General features: G+C 44.4%; 1 protein-coding gene across 4 annotated transcripts; it reads left to right on the forward strand.

Annotated features, from left to right (window-relative positions):
* Nucleotides 1–1,924: 1,924 nt before the first annotated feature.
* golga2 (golgin A2) lies at nucleotides 1,925–21,759 on the forward strand. Of its 4 annotated transcripts, XM_060038128.1 has the most exons (28): nucleotides 1,925–2,055; nucleotides 3,159–3,305; nucleotides 3,959–4,027; nucleotides 4,765–4,911; nucleotides 5,256–5,293; nucleotides 5,928–5,991; nucleotides 6,363–6,425; nucleotides 7,123–7,203; nucleotides 7,656–7,694; nucleotides 7,847–7,909; nucleotides 8,172–8,265; nucleotides 8,526–8,632; nucleotides 9,274–9,332; nucleotides 10,474–10,615; nucleotides 11,110–11,199; nucleotides 11,844–11,951; nucleotides 12,189–12,276; nucleotides 12,768–12,910; nucleotides 13,501–13,719; nucleotides 14,004–14,117; nucleotides 14,861–15,085; nucleotides 15,437–15,536; nucleotides 15,996–16,087; nucleotides 16,381–16,648; nucleotides 16,991–17,155; nucleotides 17,590–17,696; nucleotides 18,024–18,201; nucleotides 18,419–21,759. In XM_060038128.1, exons 1-28 carry the CDS (start codon nucleotides 2,008–2,010, stop codon nucleotides 18,706–18,708), a joined length of 3,348 nt encoding a protein of 1,115 aa, XP_059894111.1. In that variant the 5' UTR covers nucleotides 1,925–2,007; the 3' UTR covers nucleotides 18,709–21,759. The 4 variants fall into 4 exon arrangements, with proteins under 4 accessions (XP_059894111.1, XP_059894114.1, XP_059894112.1 ...); XM_060038131.1 differs by lacking the exon at nucleotides 4,765–4,911; XM_060038129.1 differs by lacking the exon at nucleotides 3,959–4,027.
* Nucleotides 21,760–22,155: the final 396 nt, after the last annotated feature.

The following is a 22,155-nucleotide window of genomic DNA, read 5'->3' on the forward strand; positions in this document are numbered from 1 at the left end:
GTGGTGCCTGGCATGCTGGCCGTCGCTGATTTGTGCAAGTGTGGGCAAGTCGACGTCACTAGTCACGCCTTACTGTATCATTACTGATAGGCTATCTCGGACTGTCAAGTACATTACGCTCTTGACTTGAGGGCAGCTTCTACAATGTATTGGAGTGTTTCTGGGGACATTTTCAGCCTTACATTATTATTTTGTTAAAAATATTTTATGTTTATTTGATGTAATGGCATACATGTGTCTGGCTCATTGTCATATCGTTTTATGTCTCACTTAGCACAGCAGGCCTAGGATGGCTTAGTAGTGACTCATCGCAAACATATAGTAGACACAAGATGTGTGCATGACAGGCAATTACAAGACATGTCATCAGGTCAAAAGCGTCACTACCATGAATGAAACAATCCATCCACATATATTTGTCATCCTAAAATACTCTATGAAGGGAGTACACAACGTTCGATTTTTTTAAAATAAGAATGTATACCATAACCCATTGTAGCTAAGCATTTCTGTATATAAAACCAGTAGGCCTATCATACAAATCGGACTTTGTTATATAGTGTACAGGTTCCAACATTAGTAGAACCTGTACCAAGTATTTCTTTAAAACTACAGCCTATCTCAAATGCTGAAATAGGTCAAGGTGGACTCATTGTTGGTTCTATGGCCAGCATGATAATTATTTGAAATGCTCTCAAAACTCTGGTGTCGGTTAGCACAGGTCATAACTTATAATTGTGGGATTAATTTAGCCTCGCAACTAGATGAACAGATAGATCAGCAATTATACATTCCCATAATAGCAATGTTTTAATTGAAATCTTGGAAATAGCATCACTAGCATCACAGAACGAATGTAACATGTACCATAGGTACATATCTTTACTATTTCATTATTTATGACTCTTGGTATGAAATTAGTTAGCTTTTATTTTGTGAAATAACAAAAATAAGAGGAATAAAAAGAAGAGAAAAATAGGAATTCAGCCTTTTTGCACATGCTTGGAACATGATAAAATATAATAAAATAACATTATGTGATGTACATAGTGAGTGTACATAATAACAACAGGTATACACTGTGTTAAGCTCTGGCTGTTTCCTATTGGACTGTACTACAGCAGAGACATTGATTGGTCCACATTTTTGTTAGCTGGCTCTCCATTGGGCCAGCAATAAAAGGGTTGAGGACAATTGCTCAACCAGCCTTTTGTGAATTAACCTGTCTTGAGACTGTCTAACTATGTAGTCCACCATGTTCCTGCTAATATTCATCGCACTACTGCAAATACATTTTCATTCTATAAATAGCCAAAATATACATATTTTCCTCCAAATTACTGTTACAGTCCTGTATATTCTGCTGTGACATATAAATTTCCTGTCTAAAGAACATCCTCTTTAATCTGCGATGGAAGAAAATGCCAACATGGTAGAGAGAAGATACACAGAGATATGATACAATACAATTAAGTCTTCTTATTGAGCTCGCTGCTCACCAGCACTATACCTTTTGTATTTATACACTATGGCATAATATTACTCAATACCTTCCATATTATCAAAGTAGGTTTATTTATATAAAACCTGGCCCAATTTAAGCTATTCACAAATACCAGGTTACTTTCATTTTGGGATTTAACTCCAACTCAAATGTGGACAGTCATCAGTTCAGGACACAGGGTAATTTATTTTAAATTAAATGTATTTTCAGTTCATGTTTGCCAGTGCGTGAGTGGGTTCGTTTGAGCAGAACACTGCTCTTACATCAGAGAGCAAATAAAGGTTGGGTTTGTACACATACAATGCATCATACACATCTCTTCATATTAAAACGATTGCAGTGTCATAACTTGCAAGCAACCTGGACAAGGTACACGTGACAACACCAGTAGACTCTCCAAGACAGAGATAAGTGATGGTATTTGCGCCATTAGCGGTCGGAAATAGTACTGCAAGCAAATCCAAGTTGATGACGTGGTTTGGTTCGCCAAGCAGTCGAACAGGATGGCTGACCAGAGCAGGCAAATTAAACTCGCTGCGGCTAAGAAAAAGGTAAACTATAATCCAATTGAGTACTCATAATGTGAGGGCTATATACCACATATTACTCTGTTCTGAGGGTTTATGTTGTCAGCGGTTTCTTTCAGTGGCGGGGAAGGGTGTTGTCATTACACGTCCCCCGACCTCTTAGCTGTCGCCCATCCCGTTTTCTCCCTCTCTTTGTGCTACCAATCCGCAGGATAGTCCGGTGATTGTTTTGGGCCTCGATAGCATTACTTGTGAGATTAACAGTTTGCGCACTATATATAGTTCGGCGTGGCATATACAGGGTCTTGCTTTGATGTTTTTCAAAGCCAGCTCCTAACCTGGCTCTTGAACTGTACTAGTTAGCCAGAACTAATGAACGTTAGCCTGCTTGCTAATCGGCTGTCGGCTTGCTAAAATGCCCCCTGTGACGCTACTTTAGTATCTTGTTAAAGAATGATATTCATATGTTGTCCCTCATGCTGCTGTATCTGTTTTACGTTTTTTTGTGATTGTTGAACACTGACCAGCACGAATCTCACTAAGTCACGGGAGGCAATGTAACCAAGTTATTGAGATATGAATAAATGTTTTGACAGCTGACACCCCCCAGACCCAGATCTGTCAATGCATCCCCCCCTTACTCATGCTGGGCCTGTGACCGTCTAGCAAGTAGAATGGCCTTGCAGATAGTTTGAATACCTAGTCAACAAATGTGTTGAACCTGTCCCGAATGAGAGGTCGTGTTCATAGGCTAGCACGTAGCGTCCCACTAGTAAAGAGCTGTCATTTCTACTAGTCATTCAGGGGGAGCCCCCTGTGTTGACGCTGTTTCTACCTGCATCATACAATAAATAAGAAAATAAAACATTGTTGAGGTCTTGAATTTTTGGAATGCGGTCGTTTAAAAAGTGTTACAGGAATTCCTGTTGGCAACTTTGTTCATTTACTTTTGTTCATCTTATCAACTAGGAATGATAATGCATGCCTTCTTTCTTGAGTAGTTTATCAATCACTCAATTGTCAAACACAGCTACAGTGTGTAAAGCAACTTCTCAATATATCGAGAAGTTGATTTAAATCAACCCTAAGTGCCACATTCTCTTGCCTCTACCTCTCTCCTATATTAGCTGAAGGAGTTTCAGCAGAAGAGCTCCCCTCTAAGTGGAGGAGGAGAAGAAACGGGAGGTGGTGGAGTAGGAGCCAAAAAGAAGAGAAAAGTCAAGGGAGGCAACCAAACCGACGCCCCTTCGTCGGACAGGAGTCCTCCGTACAACGTATGTCTCAATACCTGTCTCTATGTTGTATGGTTGATAACATCTATCTGATTTTACCTGAATTTTTATGCCTGTCTGTAAACATTGTTTTGTTTGTTTATTCTTTTTCATTCCTTATCGCTCTGAGGCCTGCTTTGTATCTTTTCTGTGTTCCTGTGAGTCGAGTTTTAATCTAGGGCAGCGCAGATAAAAATGCACTGTGTGTACACATTGCAAAGGACTGCAATTACAAAACGTGTGTGTCTTCCACTCTCTCTGTGCAAATTGAATTACCAATCAGAATGGGCCGTACAAACACATGACATTTTGATTAAATAATGCAGATGTTTCTTTGCTAAACTATTGTTTCCTCCTTACTCTTTTTAAATCAGAGGCTGTGCGGTTTGCACTGCAAATTTAGTTTTGTGTAAAGGAAATATTGAGCAAAAACCAGGAAGGAATGGTCGTGGGCGGTTATCAGTGGAAAAAGCCCCACTAGTGGAACACAACAGTAGTGACTGCCCCCCCCCCCCCCCCCCCCCCTTAGAAGCTCTTCAGCCCTTTCTTTCTCCTTGAATCTGTTTCTGCTTGCCACTTTCTCAGTACTTCACTACGTTCTTTTCCCTACCCTTCACCTCCACCTATGTCTCCCCCCCTCCTCCCCCCTCTTTTAGTATGACAATATTCTAAACGCTCTCCATCAGAGCAATGGAATAGTCCTGCCTGCCTATGGCAAATGTCAGGTGAGCTTCTTTCTCTTTCTAACCTGCATTCCCCCTATGCTTTCTCTGGCTGTTCTTTACCCCCTCTGCCCCAACCCTCCAGCTCTTCGTATTCCAGTTGCATGTGAATCTAATTTTGCCCAAACACTAGATACTGGCATGCGTGTGCTGTGAGTCTCTCCATTCATTCAGAGTTCAGCTGCTGGATAGTAGATGTGTGTAGCAATTGGAACCGGGTCCACAGGCATAAGATTGACAAGTTGGGGGATGATGGCCAGTTGTGTTGCATGGCTGATATCTGCCGGGTTAGAGGTTATTTTAAAATGCAGGCATCTGCTCGATGGGAATGGGAACTTGATTGTGTTTTGAATATACCTTCAAGCATTTGTTTGAACAGTTGTAATGTGTTCTGTTTAATCACTGATCCAACGTGTTTTTTATTAATTAATTGTACTTATTGGTAATATACATTTATTTGGTGTTGATTGCAACACCTGTTTATTTTCTGTTGTTTGTCAATAATAACATCAAGGTGTGTGTGTGTGTGTGTGTGTGTGTGTGTGTGTGTGTGTGTGTGTGTGTGTGTGTGTGTGTGTGTGTGTGTGTGTGTGTGTGTGTGTGTGTGTGTGTGTGTGTGTGTGTGTGTGTGTGTGTGTGTGCGCTCGCTCGCGTGTATTCGCACATGTGTGTGTGTGTGTATTCGCACATGTGTGTGTGTGTGTGTGTGTTTGCCTGTGCCTGGCCGTGTGTGATCTCAGGCCTATGCAGAGGCTGAAACCAGAGTGTCTCCAGTACCCCACCTACTGGAGGACCCAAAGGGGGAGGCTGGTCATGGCGTGCCTGTTTCTAACACCTCTAGCACCATTTCTACTAACTCTGAATCGGTCAGGCACAATGAACTGCAGGTGTGTGTGTACTTTGTCTGTGGCTTAATCACTGTGTCTGATCACTATTGTTGGCACTTCTGCCATTGTCCACGGCTTTGTGTATTAAGGGATCAGATCGGCCATAACTATTTATATGATCTGTTATCCTTCGTTATGCATTTGGGATGCAATGGATTTGCCAGTTCATTACCTAGCTCCTCCATATGATCAAAGTTGAATGAGTCATTGTGTGCATTAATTGTATACAGTGGCTAATTATGCTTGTTGTCATTTGAAGACCCGTTTTCTCTGGTGCACATTGGTGTTGTCAATCTTTTACATTGGATTTTCTGTTAAACCGCTGCTAATGTCGTCCACTACAGAGCTATCCTGATACCAATGGCAACGGGGTGGATAAAAGGTGGGTAAAATCTTCACACTGCCTTCAAGCATTCAGGTGGTCTTCATCATACTCCTGCAGAAAAACACAAACACTTTCTGTGTTTATGTTAATGCATACATTTATAAATAATGTGTTTGCAAGATTCATTTGACTTCAGACCTAAGATGTGTATTGCCTGTGATAAGAAACACAACAAGGTCTTGAAATATTTCACATCACAAAAGTATTCACAGCTGTGCAGTTTGTTTGATGTGAAGTCCATTGTGTACAACCCCGACACTGGTGTTGGTGTGCATCTCATTCAAATGTTATCCTTGAATCTGAATTTTCGGTTCCTTTGATAATGTGGTTCAAATTTATACAACACAGTCAAGACACAATATCATGGCTTTATTCTGATACAACGATTTCTGATGAAATTATTTTCATCGATTTTACTAGATCTTCATGGAGTTTAGTACAGCATCACAATTATGTTATTTGTCATCCATGTTTGATATTGTATAATTAGACTGTTTCAAAACCGTACGTAGTATGTAGCCGTCCCTCTTGATGTAAGGTAAAGCGAGGCAACATAATATATGGAATACATTTAAGACGGCAGCAGCTTTAAGATGGAATTTGCATGTTCATTTTTTTCTGTCTCTTTCAGGCCATTGTCCTCCACAGAAAGCCTACGACAGCTCTCCCAACAGCTGAATGGTCTTGTGTCTGAGGTAGCACATCTAAACACCCTGCTCTCGCTCTCGCTCTCTCTCTTTGACATTGTTGACCAGAACTTTGTGACTTTTTGCAATTTACTGCATGCTTCATGTTAAAACAGGCATGCACTGATTATATTTTTCAAGCCAACACATTTGTTCCATTAGCTGTATTTCAATTAAAAGCATAATGAGGTTAATTGAAATGCCCATAATGCATTACTAGCAAAACATGCGTATTCTGGAGAATGATTTGTGCACACTTTCATTGCTTCATTTTTTGTATTTTCTTTTGCCTTCTATTGATTTCAGTATCATTTGTGTATTTACCTACATATTGTTAATATTTGACTGAAGTATTTGTCTTTGTTCTTCGTTCAATTCAGTCCTCCACAGCATATGTTAATGGAGACTCTTCCCCTTCGCCTGTCAGTGAGAAGGAACTGGAGGTACGTTAACCCGTCAGCATTTTCAATGATCCACCGATATACCTTCAGGCTTTAAAGTCTATCATTTATTCTGGCAACAAATACTTAAGTCTAGGATCTCAGCCTCTTGCAATGTTTTACGCAGGGTAAATGTATCCAGCAAACTTGAATTGACATTTTGATATATATTTGTGGAAAACTTTCCATAGGTCTTATTGTTTGTAGTGACAATGCTCTTCGTCTGCTTGGAATCTAAATTCTCTCCTCCCAATTTACAAATATGTGAGCCTACATGGACACACTGCATCGTTCTCCTCTGCCTACCTGGCCCTATAACTATTCATGGATAAGCTATAGCTTGCTCTGCATTGCCCCCCCTTCTCATTTATACATTGATGACGGATAGAGCTGCATCGTTTTGTATGTCTCGTGTTACACTTCCCATGATCATGCTCCGATGTGTACTCAAAGCTATGTCTGACTCAAACCCATTCAACATCCTCATACATTGAAAATAGATGGTGGGAGTATCACTTATCTTGGCAATGGCACCAAATTATTATTTAGATTCTGGTAGCCGGCATTTATGTGTTGTCCTATTCTTGTGTTGTGAATTTACACGTGTGTGTGTGTGTGTGGTGCACTTTTTTATGATTTGTGTTTTGCTATTCTTTCTTTGGTATTGTTTTTCCATCTTGCTGCTGAATGCATGTGATAGAGTCGTAACCAGGAGCTGAGCGCCGCCCTGGACTCCAGTCATCTCACAAACTCTGAGCTCAATACACAGCTAGATCAGCTGGTAAGAAGCTGTGTGTGTGTGTGTGTGTGTGTGTGTGTGTGTGTGTGTGTGTGTGTGTGTGTGTGTGTGTGTGTGTGTGTGTGTGTGTGTGTGTGTGTGTGTGTGTGTGTGTGTGTGTGTGTGTGTGTGTGTGAGAATTTTGGTTTGGTTGAAACCCTTAACTGCAAGATCATCTCATGTTTTCTACCGGTCATCTTGTTTTTGTGTCTCATGCAACATATAATATAAAATATGCACAAAACATTCTGTGTTTTTCTTGCAAGCATTGTCCTTTTTTTGTCATCTTTGCAAACCAGCAGACTGATGACTCGGATTCAAAAACATTCCATACTGACTGTGCAACATCTAAATCTCAGTGCAATGAACCTTTGAGCATATCTGGTGCATTTCTCTATTAACGGTCGGTGGGTATAAACTCCCTTTTGATCAGGTTTATTCCACTTTTCTTACAGGCCCAGCAATCTCAGGGTCTCACAGACCAACTACAAAAGGTAAAAACAAAAAAGCAACGTGGGTTGGTTTATGTTTTTTATCTCGTTCCTGCACTTAATCTCTGGATAAATTCAAGCTGTTTTCCTCGGCAGAGAATTATTGCAGAGGTCTTCAAATATAAATTCACTGTGTGTTCCTCTGGGATCCTCAGGAGAGAAAGGAGTTTGAGCAGAAGTCTTCGAAGGAACAAGGAGCCATGCGTGAACAACTGCAGGTAGTTCTTAACGCACTGGGGTTTCTTGGTCAGGTCTTGAAGTCAAACAAGAGAAACACAGCAGTAGTAAACTGTAGAAAATGGTGTATAAAGGCTTAAAATCCAAACCATGTAGACTGGCCACTGTAGGAATACAGTTATTAAAATCCCCTTCGGAAAACCTCCTCCACACGCGCTAATGAATTTGTCTTTGATAGAACATCTCCGTAATGAAACCGGACACAATGTCTTTATATCTCTATCTCACCATCTATCTCTCCAGGTTCACATTCAGACCATTGGTATCCTGGTATCAGAAAAATCGGAGCTGCAGACTGCACTCCAATACACACAACATGCTGCGCGACAGAAAGCAGGTGTGTGTGTGTGTGTGTGTGTGTGTGTGTGTGTGTGTGTGTGTGTGTGTGTGTGTGTGTGTGTGTGTGTGTGTGTGTGTGTGTGTGTGTGTGTGTGTGTGTGTGTGTGTGTGTGGTGGGTGAGGATTATATATTTTTATTTTATTTAGCATTTGGGCAATTAAGATGTTTCTGAAAGGCTGTGTGTCTCCTTCCTTGCTCAATGTGTTAATATCTGTGTGTGTGTGTGCCTGCTTCTGTCTGTCTACTTATTTCCCCAGGGGAGGCGGATGAGCTTAGTCACCGTCTCCAGAGCACCAAGCAGAGGATGGCTGAGCTGGAGCGAACGCTGTCGTCCGTCTCCACACAGCAGAAACTGTTTGAAAAGGTAACGCTATCTCCCACACAATCACTGTGATGACTAGTCTTCACCGTGGACTGGAATATTGGCAATAGAGCCGTGTGTGGAGGTGTGGCCCACGTCTGCAGATTATCTGCGGGCTTGCTTTAGGAAGTTGCCCTAGCCCCTCCCTGCTCCTTAATAAAGTGTCTGATAGGGGGGGGAATCTTTCGGTATCTCACGATTCGGATTTGATTATTGGGCATCTGTTTAACATGATGTCCTTTTTTTTTTTTATAGATGTCAACTGATTGCAATAATGTCAACACACCTGAGCAAATTAAGAGATACATTTTTTTTTATAAGACTTTTGGATTTTGTGAATCGATTGTGATTCTTAGGTTGATCGATTTATTATTTTTGTTCACTAATTCCGAGTGTCTGAAGGCACTGTCCAGGTCGCTTTGGTAGAAGGAGAAGCCTTTGCTAAAGAGCTTTTAAATAACAGAACCATAAAAAATTGTTACAAATGAAAGAAACCATCTTTAAATTTATATTTATATCAGAAGTATGACTCAAAGCAGCTGAAACTAGGGTAGCCAACCTCTTTCAAAAACTTTGGATTGTGGGAAATTGTGTTTTTATTTTTCAACACTTGTTTCTAACAGCACTGTTTTCTCTGTCTGTAGCACAACAAGGATCTTGAGAAGGAGCGAGACAGCCTGAGACAGGAGGTTTACAGACTGAAGTAAGTCACTCAAGCACTTGCCCAACACAAGGCCATGGTTCCTGGTTTGGTAGGAGTGCCACAGCAGTAGACGTTACAAGTGTGTCACTTTGGCAAGCTCTTTCATATTAGACTCCGTTCCCTCTGCTCTTTCAACAAGCTAGATCAATTTAATTAAAACTGCAATCCAAAGTATGAAAGTATTTTTGTGTGAACTTGTACTGCTGAAGGTCACATTGGTAAACCAACAGTTCTTTGGTTAATTGTCTGTGGCCAGCACTTCCGAGCTGAAAAAAATACATAATTACAATATGCAGTCTTTTGATATTTGGACAAAACACACTATTGAGCAACTAATTAATGATACTATATGTTAACTGCCAACATGTTTTGCTTCATGTTTGGGTGTGATTTCTCCGCTAGCTCTCTGCATTAAGTAGCCGGGTAATGTCTGCTTGTAGCTGCATTCATTGTTATTATTCTACATCTCCCAGTCTGTCTAATAGTTACTATTCAAGCCCATTACTTCTCCTCATCTTGCAGCTGCACCAATTGTGCTCTGTTAGCCAATGTTTACATAGACTGAATACGTGGCGCTTAAGCAAAGTGTTATCTGCCCCTTCTCCAAACATACCGCATTATCTGAACACACGCCTGCGCAGGAACTACCTCTGCAGTGTTCGATCAGTGCAGAGTGTTTTTCTCTTTTTTGTCTTCTGTGTCGTTAGTTTAAGAGACACTCCCCCAGAGGCTCCTGTAGAGCCAACATCTCCCCTTCACTGTCACCAGCTCTTGACACAAAAGGGACCATATCATCTGAAGCTCTTGAATATGATGGGCTTGTGGACACAAGCAGTGCTTGTGGTTGTGCACTTTGTGAATAATTATGGATTCGCACAAAATATGCGTTTCAGTCGGGCTGAGTTAGCAATATTTCCATGGTCTGCATAAATGGTATAATGTTGACATTTTTCTTAATTGGCTTAATGGGTTTTGATGAAGAAAGCTCGTAATAAATCGCGTGTTGATGAATAGTACTGCAAAACTACCTGTGTGTTGAATCAAAAACATATGACGATGCACATTTGGCATGTCACCACTACATGCGTTGGGTTTGTTGTAGGCTTGGTGTATTGACATTGGTGTTTGTGTGTGTCTGCAGCAGTGTGAGCGACGAGGCGATGCAGCAGAGCTCAGAGTTATCGGAGCAGCTGAAGCTGAGCACTCAGGAGAACGGAGCCATGCGGCTGGAGCTTGAGGAGCTGAGCAAGAGGCTGGAGATGAGCGACCTCATGCTGCAACAGGTAACGGACACCGTCCAGGGCCAATCACCACGATGGATTCCAATGAGGAGGGTTTACAAAGGGTTATAGGCGGCCATTTTAGTTGAGGCAGATTCTGTCCAAATGGTCTACAGTGTGAGTCAAGGCTACATGACCAGCTTCATGAAATAAAGGAACAGAAAGGTTACTGGGTTCTTCATGTGCCTAGTAGGTGTGCACAAGAACCAAGAAATAAGTTAAGAGAAAATGTTTGGTTTCGCCTTACTTCCTTACTATACATTGAATAAAAACACGAAGACAGAGTACATGTGATCCACAGAATATATGACATGCTTATTAGTTATTTAGAAAGTTGGCAGTTTAATTGTTCTCAGCCCCCCTCGAAGGATGCTTTGAGGTGAAGCATCGGCAATGACTCAATGTATCTTCATCACATTTTGAGGTTATTCAGTGATTTCCTCTGTATTACCATTACAACAGTGTTCTAACAAATCCACCTGTTTGTTGTTGTCTAGTTTTCCAGTCAGTCTGAGCCGTCCACCGCCAACCAACAGGTCCAGATATTACTGGAGGAGAAGCAACATCTGGAGGCCCACACAAACCAGGTTCATCATCAACACATTTCTTCTTTATAAAACCTTTGCTCTAAGAGGCATGGCCGATAATAATTACTGGTAGCTTTTATTGTGAAATCCCTACTCTTATTTCTCTTGAAATAGTATATTATTTTATTGGACTTTGTTTTCTGGTTCAGAATAGAAGCCTTGATCCAAAGTACATGGAATTCATGATGTCACCACTGTTGTCAAGGCAACCCTTAGTGACAACATCAGATGGCCCCTTTTCATGTCATCTTGAGTACCGTAGCCTTCTCCGTCGTCCATGCAGACCCTTCTATTTCCCTGTTGGGAAATCTTTTCATCTGGGGAATGTCTTGCTTATTAATGGATTCCTTGCAGACTTCAGATGTTTGTTGCATATAAATAGACACCCACCGCTGTTGCTATGGAGAACTTGAGCATTGCTTTGCATGCACAAAAGTAAACATATCTAAGTCGGTCTAGGACGACACTTAGGCAATGTTTTCCCGAGAAGTTCACAAAAGAAAGACCATTACTTTAAAGTCTGTGTCCTATAAGAAACCACACAGAATCACACACACAGAAATTGAGCTTCACGAAGACTGGGTTCATTACCATCCTAATAATCTTGTAGTGGTAAACTAACTAGCATGTTTTGGTTGGCATAGCTGCTGGAGTCCATCGCCCAGCTGCAGACGGAGAGAGATCGCTACGCTGAACAGATCCAGGAAGAAGGCCGTCTCTGGAAGGACAAGACGGAACAACTGCTGACCCAGGTAGATGTGCAATGAATCGTATATAATACAAGGACATCTTCACCCATCAGTGAATAGTCCCACACTCACAGTAGTTCATATTCAGTTTGACAATGTGCGGTTGGGAATGTAACGCCTGGTCGAGCAACAAACGACTTGTACAATGCATGACTGACTCTGTACAATGTATGGGTCTATTGTGTTTTTGTACGTTTTTTTCTTCTTATCAGCTCTCTGTTGTTGTCGATGTATTTGCAGGTGACGTTAGTAGCGGAGGAAAGGGACCGCAACATCAATCTGGTCCAAGAGTTGGAGTCCCAGGTTGCAGAATTGAGAAACGCTGCTGGTAAATAATTGACAGGATGCTGATCTCTAATTCTTCCCTCCTCTAGCCTCAGTGTGTCCACTCTGAAGGGATTGTTTGACAATATGTGGGCAGTGTGTTTGTAGTAGATACTCTAAGCTCAAGGTTAATGCTAGTGTCCAATGCGCTATTAGAATTCTTTTCAATTTACTTAATTTCACTGTTTAGTTACTTGATACAAATCGACCTACAATGATTTCGGTTGCATGCCATTAAGAAGCAGGTAGGGGAAAGGGCGTCTTGCCCTTGGTCTCGTCGTGCCCTTTATGGACATGATAGCGGGTTAGAGGAGAGAATAAATAACGCGTATCATAGGACCGCAAGTTTGATTTTAACCCCTGCCGCTACAAGACGTATTGACCACATGGTTGAGCCACCCATGACTAGCAACGAAGTTTCAGTTTTGTCCACATTTCTTCTGTTTGTGTGAGGTTTAACATCCTCCTTTCACCCCCCCCCCCCCCCCCCCCCAGCGATGCTGTCCCAGGAGCAGCAGGCGCGGGACCACGCAGTCCCCCAGCTCTCTGGGCCCTCGGAGAGCGAGGTGGCCCTTCAGGAGGCCCTGGACAGACTGCACCAGGAGAAGGAGGCCCTGACTGAACAGTACCAAGCCCAGGTAGGTGCCCTGTTCTCCAGGCAGCAAGAACTGAAAGGGGCGTAGCTACGCCTGTACAGACCTTTCGAAGTCTCTGGCAAGAAGTTGGTTCAAAACAAATGGAATGGGGAAAAAACCTTTCACCCAGATTTGAGGTAGACTGCTATCAGACTTTAGGTTATGAATCTACAGTCTGGTTTATGGGACTACATACCTTGTGGCACAAATGCCTGTGTGTTATATAACAACTGCACCTGCACCCTCACACTGATGAACACGCACTTATGCACTCAAGCGCTTTCTGTGCTTGAGTGCATAACCATGTCGATATTGTCCGTCGGACAGATACTGTATTTAATGTCATGTGGTTAATGTCAGTCCCTTGTTTTTAATGTATTGTTGACATTAAACTGAGCTTGACCTCAATGCGGTATGAAAAGCAAAATCCCACAATCTCGTTGTTGGGTCATTCAAGTGACTTTCACACGTCTTTTAAAAAACACGAGCAGGATTTAATAAATTGCGCCAAACAACAAAAGCTTTCCCGAGGTCCTTCTGTATTGACTGAAGTCATTCTGCCGGGTCCTGCCTCCTCTCCAACCCCCTCCCAGCTGCGGGACAACGGGCAGCTGAGCCGGCTGTGTGCGGAGCAGGAGTCGCGGCTGGGGGAGCTGGAGCGCCAGCAGGAGGGCCTGAGCCAGGAGACGGAGGACCGCCGGCGCATGCTGGAGGACGTGCAGTCGGACAAGGCCACCATCAGCCGCGCCCTCACCCAGAACCGCACCCTCAAGGACCAGCTGGCCGAGCTGCAGAACGGCTTCGTCAAACTGGTGAGTCCCAGGGACAGGTGTTTACATACGCAGTACCGTCACTAACGTCATCCGAGGATTTTAAGCAATAGTTTAGTCAAACTCAGGTTTGCATGACTGTTAATCATTTGAATGAATTTCTTAGTTAGTTACTTTTTCTATCCTTTTTAGCATTGAGTCTTCATGTCTTGTTTGTTAAAAAGAAAATGAATAATAATCATGCAGTGGGATAGAACGCATAACTTGGGGCGAAATGAGTCCTAAGACGCTCAAACATGACGTCAACTGCTCTCGTCTCCAAACAGACCAATGAGAACATGGAGCTGACCAGCGCCATCCAATCAGAGCAGCACGTGAAGAAGGAGGTGGCACGCAAGCTGGGCCAGCTCCAGGAGGACAACCATACCATGAAGGAGCAGGTGAGGACACACGCGCACACGCACGCACACACACAGAGTATTGATTAAGGGTCTGTAGGTGAGCTGTAAAGAGAGTGGAAGAGGGCAAGATTTTGACACTAAATTACCAAAAAAAATTCCCCTCCCTGTCTTCCCCCCTGCTGCCTTCCTTTGCTATAAAGAAGTGTTGCATTTCACACGTGTGATTGACCGGAAAGTCGGACTCCCAAAGCCAATCAGGAAAGAGATGTCCTGATTGGTCATGACCAAGCTGAGAGCGGTCTAAAATCAAAATAGTCTCCTTCAGAGGAGGTGCACAGTCAGCCAGTGCGTTTGACCCACTAGTAGCTGATGGGTAGCAATGACATTTAGATCAAATTACACTTAAAAATGTAATTTATAATGACTACTATTACTGTCCACACATTTTGTATCTTTTTTATTCTGATTGGCTCGTAACCCTATTAAAATACTGATAATTAAATTTATTTTCGTAATAATGCGCCGCCAATCACAAAGTAAGATAGCCTGGGTTGCTTGGCAACCAACTTGCTCCTGGAGCATAAGGGCATAAGAATGATTTTGTTTTGATTAAATGATTTCATGCACTTCAGGGGGCTTTGTATTTTATTCTGCGAAAACGTCCCAGGTATCCATAGAAACCGATTCGCATTGTGCCCAACGTCGGCCCCTAGCTCCTCTAAAATCACTTCAGAGGCTGGCCCCTCTCGTGGCGCGTTGCTTAACCGTGTCCCCGCTCCCAGCTGGCCCTGAAGAGCCAGGAGTCGGTGGCCCTGCTGGAGCAGCGGGACCAGGTGGTGGCCCACCTGCAGCAATACTGCTCGGGCTACCAGACGCTGGCCTCGGAGCGGGAGCAGCTCCACCTGCAGTACCTGCAGCAGGCCCAGCTCATGGACCGCCTGCAGCATGACGAGAACGAGGGCCGCGTGCAGCTGGAGATCAGCCACCAGCAGCTCCGACACGCCCAGGTCAGCCACCCCTGGGTCTGGGTCTCCCTCGTAGTGTTTGGGTGCAGGCTCCTGACTCGGGGAGAAGGATAAAATACTGGGTGAATGCGTCACATAAAAGATTGATTTTGTGTCTTAAGATTAAGACGGAGGTTATTGCTTTGCCGTGGAGTTTAGATATCGGATGGTGACTTTAGAAACCTTGGCTTGTATGTGTTTCAGCTAGAAATTGCACTAAATGTCAAGGCGTCTTTTCCGCCACGTTTTCCTGTTCATCTAGCAAACTCATAAAGCAATCCTGCAGGTGGAGAGACCCACAACGTACCTATAGTGGCTGAGTGTGGGCTTACTGTGTCCGTCCCGTGTGTGTAGGATCGTCTAGATCTGCTGGTGAGGAACAACCAGCAGCTGCAGACTGAGGTGCAGGAGCTCCTGGCAAGTTCTTTGCTCAACTCATCCCCCAGAGACCAAGGTAAGGGCTGAGTGTATCAGTCTTCTGTTAGCTGCTGCAGTAGCCAATGCATTGGATGGGTACACACACACGTTGGTCAGACGTCCGTTTATTGAGGTGAAGAGCATTTGTGTTGGGATTCGATGTACCCAGTCTGAAAATACGATTTTAATGAACACTGTTTTCTTCTTCTTGTAATGCAAGTCAGTATAAAGACAGTGACTAATGACCATATTGTTTTTTTAGCCATTGTTTTTAAGATCTCGGTCGTGCAGTCCTTAAAGTAGCGTCACATGCCTTTTGAAAAGACAAGAGCAGGATTTTATCAACTGCGCCTCCTGCTGCCGCTACAGCAACAACAGCGTGGTTGAGGTCCCTTTGAACTGACTGAAGTCATTCTGCTGGGTCCTGCAACATCTCTCATTCATCTCCCTTTTCGATACTACAGTAGATATTATATTTGTTGTTCGCGCTACCTAGGAGACGGAGTGGAGAGTCTATCAATGAACGAGAGCCCACAGGATTCCCCCTCCATTGTCATCCCAGAAGACTTTGAGAGCCAGAAGGAAATGGTAAGAAGAGATTATCTCCTTTTGTGTGAATGTTCAAAATCCCAGAAAGATGTTATCCGTCTTATCTACAAAATATGGGCCATCCATTCACTAAAGAAATCATCTCCTCCCCCCCCTCTCCTCCTCCTCCATCGCAATCGTCTCCCTCTCCTCTCCTTCTCTCCCCCCTCTCCTCTTCCTCCATCCCTTTCGTCTCCCTCTCATCCCTCTTCCTCCCTCCTCCTCCATCCCATTCGTCTCCCTCTCCTCTCCTCCTCCCCCCTCTCCTCTCCTCCTCCCCCCTCCTCCTCCAGGAGCAGTTCATCCGGGGCGTGGTGTCCCAGCTGGAGGGGGAGCGGGACGCGGCCCGGGGGCAGCTGGACGAGGAGCGCCGGCTCCACCTGGCCGCCCGCCACCAGGCCTCCGCCGCCCGGGCCCTGGAGCACCAGCGCCACCAGGGTCACCACGACGACGACGGCGGCGGCGAGCATCACCACAGCCACCTCGACGACCAACACAGCCACGGACACGGCCACAGCCACGAGCCGCACGACCACTGTGACCACGGTGACGACCACACAGGTAGGGATCCCCGGGATGGAGCTACACGGCCTCACCTCCAGTCTGTGGAGCGTGGATACTCCGGATTGGGACATGTGCTTGTTTTGAACCCACCATTTAAGCTCTGTGTAGCTTGCGTGGTTAAGGGCAGGACGGCGGGCTGGTTATGAGTTGAGTGCATGAAAGAATTGGGAAGGGTGGAAAACATTCGATTTTGAGGATTTATGCTTGTTAAAAGGGTCAAGAATTAAATATGTATCATGCGGGTGCGTGCATTATTGGCGTCTGTGGCCCTGCTGGGAACTGAGTGCACGTCACGTGTCATAATATAACCCTGGGGCTCCCTCCCCTCCCGTCCACCAGGGGGCGCTGCAGTGCCGGCGGAGGTCCATGAAGCCCTGCGCGGCGCCATGGACAAGCTGCAGCAGCGCTTCACCTCCCTGATGCAGGAGAAGGTCGACCTGAGGGAGCGGGTGGAGGAGCTGGAGCACCGCTGCATCCAGCTGTCTGGGGAGACCGACACCATAGGTAGGTCCCAGGTCGACGACCTCCGACCCCTGCTCCCTGAACCCATCTCATGAGCGACTGCTCCTTAATGACCTCTATATCCACGGCCACTGCTACTATTTAGACATGAATCCAAAGTGACTTCCTCAAAGAAGTTGGTGTCGACTTGGAGGATAGAACCCACCAGCTTTTGACTGGGAGAGGGAACCCTCCAGCCACTCCATTTTAGTACTCCCCACTGTATAGCATCTGTATACCTTATTACACTGTATAGCATCTGTATACCTTATTTCACTGTATAACATCTGTATACCTTTTTAAGTTGCTTTGTATAATAGTGTAAGTGACGTGTGTTTCTTGTGGAAAACATGTAGACTTTAGGGGCGGTTGATATTGGGACTAGCATCTTATGGAGAAGCACAGAGCGGTAGTAATGGTTGGGGTTGTGTGTCCAGGGGAGTACATCGCCCTGTACCAGAGCCAGCGGGCCATCATGAAGCAGAAACACCAGGAGAAGGAGCACTACATCACCATGCTGGCCCAGGACAAGGAGGAGATGAAGGTCAGCCAAGATGTCATCCAAATACTATGATATATACTACCCCCCCCCCCCCCCCCCAAACCATATCACATTTAAAATAACTAAGATCGACTACACTTTGGAAAGACCTCTCATGACTCCAATGACATCTTATACATTTGACTGATTATAAGATGATTATATCATCATCTTGATCATACAGTGATTAGTTTAGAAACCTCGGCCAAAAACGAATGGATAAAAATAATAATCGAGGAAGGTGCCCCTTCCCTCACCCAATCAATGAAATAATGCAACCGCACCATGAGTTAACGGGGTACCTGACGTGGTGTTCTGACCCCGCTCTAGGCTAAGCTGTCGGAGCTCCAGGACCTGGTGATGCGGCTGGTGGCGGAGCGCGACGACTGGTGCAGCCGCTACTCCGCCGTGGTGGCGTCCGGCCCCGCCAACCCCGACCTGCTGCCCCTGGGGCAGGGCCACGGCCCCCTGCTGCACGCAGAGTGCGGCGCCGACCACACCCACACAGGTAACGGGGACCCCCGCCTGTATGGGGGAGGGGGGGGGATGGGTAAGGGGGTCTGACTCCCAGTGGAAAGGCTCTGGGTTCGATTGAGATGGCTGAAGTGTGTTTTTGAAGCAGATTATAAACAGAGGTTGAGTCAGTGATCTCAACCAACTGGTCTCTCTCTCCCCCTCTCCGTCCTTCTCCTCTTCTCTCTCTCTCTCTCTCTCCTCTCCTGCAGACGCCATGGAGGTGATCCCCCTCACCGACGCCAACCCAGGCCCGGACTCCGACCCCTCCTGCTCCCAGCACCACCACCACCAGCACCACCACCCAGGGGCCGACCCCCAGGCCGCGGGGGGCCCCTCTCCCCAGGAGGACGGCACCACCCGACAGATCATGCAGCTGCTGCAGGAGATCCGCAACCCCCAGGGAGCGTCCCGCGCCCCGCCCTTCCTCGGAGACAGCCCCTGCATCCCCTTCTTCTACCGGCCCGACGAGCAGGACGAGGTCAAGATCCTGGTGGTCTAAGACGGGTTAGGGGGGGGGGGAATGTCTGGAAGGGACCCACCCCTCTTCTTCTCATCGCTCTTCGTTTGTGCGTGTGTGTTTTGAGTTGTGTTTAGGAGGCAGTTTTTTTATATCTCCCGATGCTTTAAGTGACTTGGTGTGATTTGAAACTAGTCTACTCCAGCTTTAAAAAACAAAAAAATAACGACAACTCAAAAGATGGCGTCTAAACCTTGATGCGTTGTCGATATCCCCTTCACAGGATCGACTTCCATCGCCACACCGTTGAATATTAGTCTGAGATGTTTGAGTTGTGTCCCCCCCCCCCTCTCTAATCACGCAAGTGCAATAAAAGTGTCTCTTCCTTCCAGAGTCGTGGCTAACCTAGAGCAGGGAAGACTCCGCGGCAGGTTGTGTATTTGTTCCATGGATTCCTGCTCAGGTTGCCCTTTTTACATTCTGGTCTCTTTCCCCCCCGCCACCCACATACCAAAACGCAACCGCGTCGAGTTCGAATGTATATCTGCAATTAACTATACATCATAAACCTGTGTTGTCACGCTAGTGTTAACATGAGGACGATGATGAAGACTTGGGTCCATGTGAAAGTTGTAGAGTGTGTCATTTTTGTTAAGTTAAAAAGGCAAGCTGGTCAACATTATTGCTTCTTTAAACCTTGTACGGTTTCAGTCAAAGTTAAGAGGAAGTAGATAATGTGAACCAGGAAGAAGGGGGTATTTAGGCCACTACCCTCTTCGTACAGTCATCTCTCCCAAACACTAACGATTTTTCAGAGTAAAGGTATGGAAGTATTTCAATTCTAGAAGGAGTTTGTGCTATTTACTACCCACCAATTCATTTCTCTGTAGACGGGAAAAATTACTATTGGTCGGCTGGTGGCTAAGTAGATGGATTCATGTTAGTCTCCTGTGCATTGGAATATTAGACCTCGTAATAACTAAGAAATGTACATAACCCTAGACACTCCCCCAGGCTCGATACAGGTCATTCATCAACAGGAATTTCAGTTACTTCATGTGATGGGTCTTCATGGGCAGGGGGGATCCACCGTTATCGCTTCTGTTACGCGTTGCTTGTATACATATCAAAGACGACTTCCTTCATGACCTCCACGACTGGAATCGCGCGTGTGAGCGCGCCGTGTTAATTTGTTTTGCGCGATGCATGTTTGTGTCAAATCCAAAATATTTCTTCCCATTGGCTGAAGTTGAATCTATTTTGAATATCATTTTATTTTTATTCACACATTTTTACTTTTCCTCTCCTTCAAATGATATGAATATAATTGCACTAAAAATTGTACAGAGCTTGTCGTCACGGTAACTGCCCGGGTTCCGGGACGGGTTCCGGGTCGGGTTCCGGGTCGGGTTCTAGACCGTGGTGAGGACAATTGTTCCGTAGGAGCGTTCCCCAGCCAGTCCGGGGTTCCTATGGGCCTGAACTCCATGAGGTCCTGGGTTTAAGATACTGCACACTCAGGCGGAGGGTTCGACTGGAATGTTATGAAAGTCAACTGGACGATGAGTTGAAGTTGTGTGTGTGTGTGTGTGCACGTGTGTGCGTGCACAGGAAGGATGTGTGTAAATATACAGGCCAGAATTTGAATAGTCCTTTTCGACGCATCTTTAGTTTTTTGTTTTGTCTTTAAATTCCGGGAATATATCAATCCAAATTTATGAACAAACAAATTACTTTATACCAAAACACGAAACCCACGTTTAGGATTTGTGATGTCCTTCAGTATCTGGAAGCCCGACCATTGGCTGTGCAGGAAACCTTTCATACATACTCCACTGACGTGACTCAAGTAATTGAATAACGGGCATTGAGTTTCATTACAATGATTGATGTCAACATTTATTTATAATGCCACAAAGGTGTAAATCTTTGGTTTTGATTTTAGTTTACGGTTTAATGTCGACTTTTGGGAGAACCGTGGGATACTTATGAACTACTCAGTTTGTTCTAATTGCGGTGAAAGAAGTCTTCTATTCCACCTGAAAAACTTTTTTTTGCTGATTATTTTCTTTTTCCATTTCTTTCCAATTAATTTGCCGTTTTGTTGATTTTGGAGAATTTCATTTAGATTTGCCAATAATCGCCGCTCAACAAATAGAAGGTCTAGATCTTGGCTGGGCTGAGCTGGTATTTAAAAGCTTGGGAAGGAGGCTGAAAGTGAAAGATGGTGGATGTTTGGAATGTGTTGACGTGAAGCCGCTTTTGTCTGTGCAAGGAAGCATACACACAAAAGTCTAAACCCTGAACCCTCAGCACTTTGGGCACTGGCACTATTGTGACAAAGCATAACATACTTTATCATTCTAGATTTATTTTAAGCTTCCTAGCATTCTCTTTAGCATGCCCTAGCATTTTCTTAAAATAGATTATACATTTGTTTTGTTTTTTCTGGGAGGGTGATCGGAACATAAAAAAAATGCATATAACATTTTAGAGAATAGGTTATATTATTTTTGGACTAAAAGTCTTTATAAAATCTATTCTTCACAATTTCTAAATCACTGTTGAACGTACGAGTGGGAGGGTGGGAACGAGGCAGCGTTTATCGTCTACTGTAAACGGTGGTGTGTGTGAGTGTATATACTGTATCTGTGTAACATATTGTATATTAATTATGCCTGGTGCGAGCGTGTGTGTTTAGGGTGAGGGGTCGAATGGAACGGGGGATTCTGTTGTACACTCTCTAGCTCAGGGGCTAGGGGTGTAGAATGAGTGTCGATGTGTTTGGCCTTTTCTGGACAGCCAACTGCTGACCAAGAAGGGCACGCTGGCTTTAAACAAGGGGGGGCTTTAGGGCAGGCTGGCTTTATTACACGGCCGTAGACCACAAGAGAGCATATTCTATTTATTTGGAAGAAGTATGTAAACTAATGAGTTTTAATGTACTGTAGGAGAGCTGACCGTTTAGCAATGGACACATGAAGAATCATTCAATCAGAAGAACCTGTTCGTGAAATGCTGATTCTGAACTGTTGGATTTTTCTTTTTCTTGAAAATTTTCTTTCCCTCTCAAATAAAACTGAGCAAAGTAAAGTATTGCCCGTTTGGTTTGTTAATCCCATGCCTGCTAAAGGTTCACAAGCATGCCTTTACATGCATGGGATAGTGTGCTAGAAAATCCACACATTCAAAATGTTTGTGACATCACAAAAGGGGTGGTTGTAGATCAACTCAGAAACCATGGTGGGTGATACCAATGTACCATGATGTCACAAACGCAGCATAGGTGTCCTACTTTATTTCCTTAAAGGGACACTGTGTAATATTTTCAGTCATTTATAACCTCAAATCGACGTATTCATTCATAAATAAGTCCTCATTGGTGTAAAATTATCTCTGCCAAAAATCGCACTTATCCTCCTGAGCGAAGAATAATTAATATGTAGTTACATAGGACTGGTAAGATTCATGGAGGCTTCCATGTTCTTC

Source organism: Gadus macrocephalus, chromosome 19 (genome assembly GCF_031168955.1).
Source record: "Gadus macrocephalus chromosome 19, ASM3116895v1".
NCBI classification, from domain to species: domain Eukaryota; kingdom Metazoa; phylum Chordata; class Actinopteri; order Gadiformes; family Gadidae; genus Gadus; species Gadus macrocephalus.

Excerpts from the sequence above, each read along its gene's own strand:
- golga2 (XM_060038128.1), top strand. The coding sequence starts at position 2,008 with ATGGCTGACCAGAGCAGGCAAATTAAACTCGCTGCGGCTAAGAAAAAG. Across the intron at positions 7,695-7,846 it reads TCACAGACCAACTACAAAAG|GAGAGAAAGGAGTTTGAGCA; the intron begins GTAAAAACAAAA and ends TGGGATCCTCAG. Across the intron at positions 15,537-15,995 it reads CTCATCCCCCAGAGACCAAG|GAGACGGAGTGGAGAGTCTA; the intron begins GTAAGGGCTGAG and ends CGCGCTACCTAG.